This window comes from Merops nubicus, unplaced genomic scaffold, assembly GCF_000691845.1.
Source record: "Merops nubicus isolate BGI_N331 unplaced genomic scaffold, ASM69184v1 scaffold38404, whole genome shotgun sequence".
NCBI classification, from domain to species: Eukaryota; Metazoa; Chordata; class Aves; order Coraciiformes; family Meropidae; genus Merops; species Merops nubicus.
This window is the reverse complement of record NW_008602923.1, coordinates 1-333: the sequence shown is the minus strand read 5'-3', so window position 1 is coordinate 333 and position 333 is coordinate 1. Positions and strand designations below refer to the sequence as shown.

The following is a 333-nucleotide window of genomic DNA, read 5'->3' as shown; positions in this document are numbered from 1 at the left end:
GCACGTGGGCAGCAGGGAGCCCTGCACCGAGTGGCCTGTGTCCAGTTTGTAGTGTACTCTTGCCCACCTGCAGCACCAACCTACCTTTCTTCTGGTACAGGTCATAGAGGATGTTCTTCTGCAGCTGGACATGGGGTGAATGCTGGGTCCGGGGCAGCAGCTGGCACAGCTGGTTCTGCTGGTCGTGGTGGAAAGCCCTGGGAGGCACAGCAGGAGCCTGGCATGGCACCATGCAGGACCAGGACCCGCAGGACCCAGGGACACCCACACAGGTAACCCCGGTGTCGTGGTCCTCTGTACTCCCACCCCGCCCCATGGCAACACCATGTCCCA

At 62.2% G+C, this 333-nt stretch overlaps 1 protein-coding gene across 1 annotated transcript in view; it reads right to left on the bottom strand.

Annotated features, from left to right (window-relative positions):
- Window positions 1–197, bottom strand: part of MST1 (macrophage stimulating 1 (hepatocyte growth factor-like)) — a gene marked incomplete at both ends in the record, with an annotated part of 2,738 nt that extends 2,541 nt beyond the window's left edge. Inside the window, one exon of the mRNA XM_008938505.1 lies at window positions 43–197. Within this exon, the coding sequence (XP_008936753.1) occupies window positions 43–197 (155 nt within the window). The remainder of the gene's footprint in view (window positions 1–42) is intronic.
- Between the last annotated feature and the right edge of the window lie 136 nt (window positions 198–333).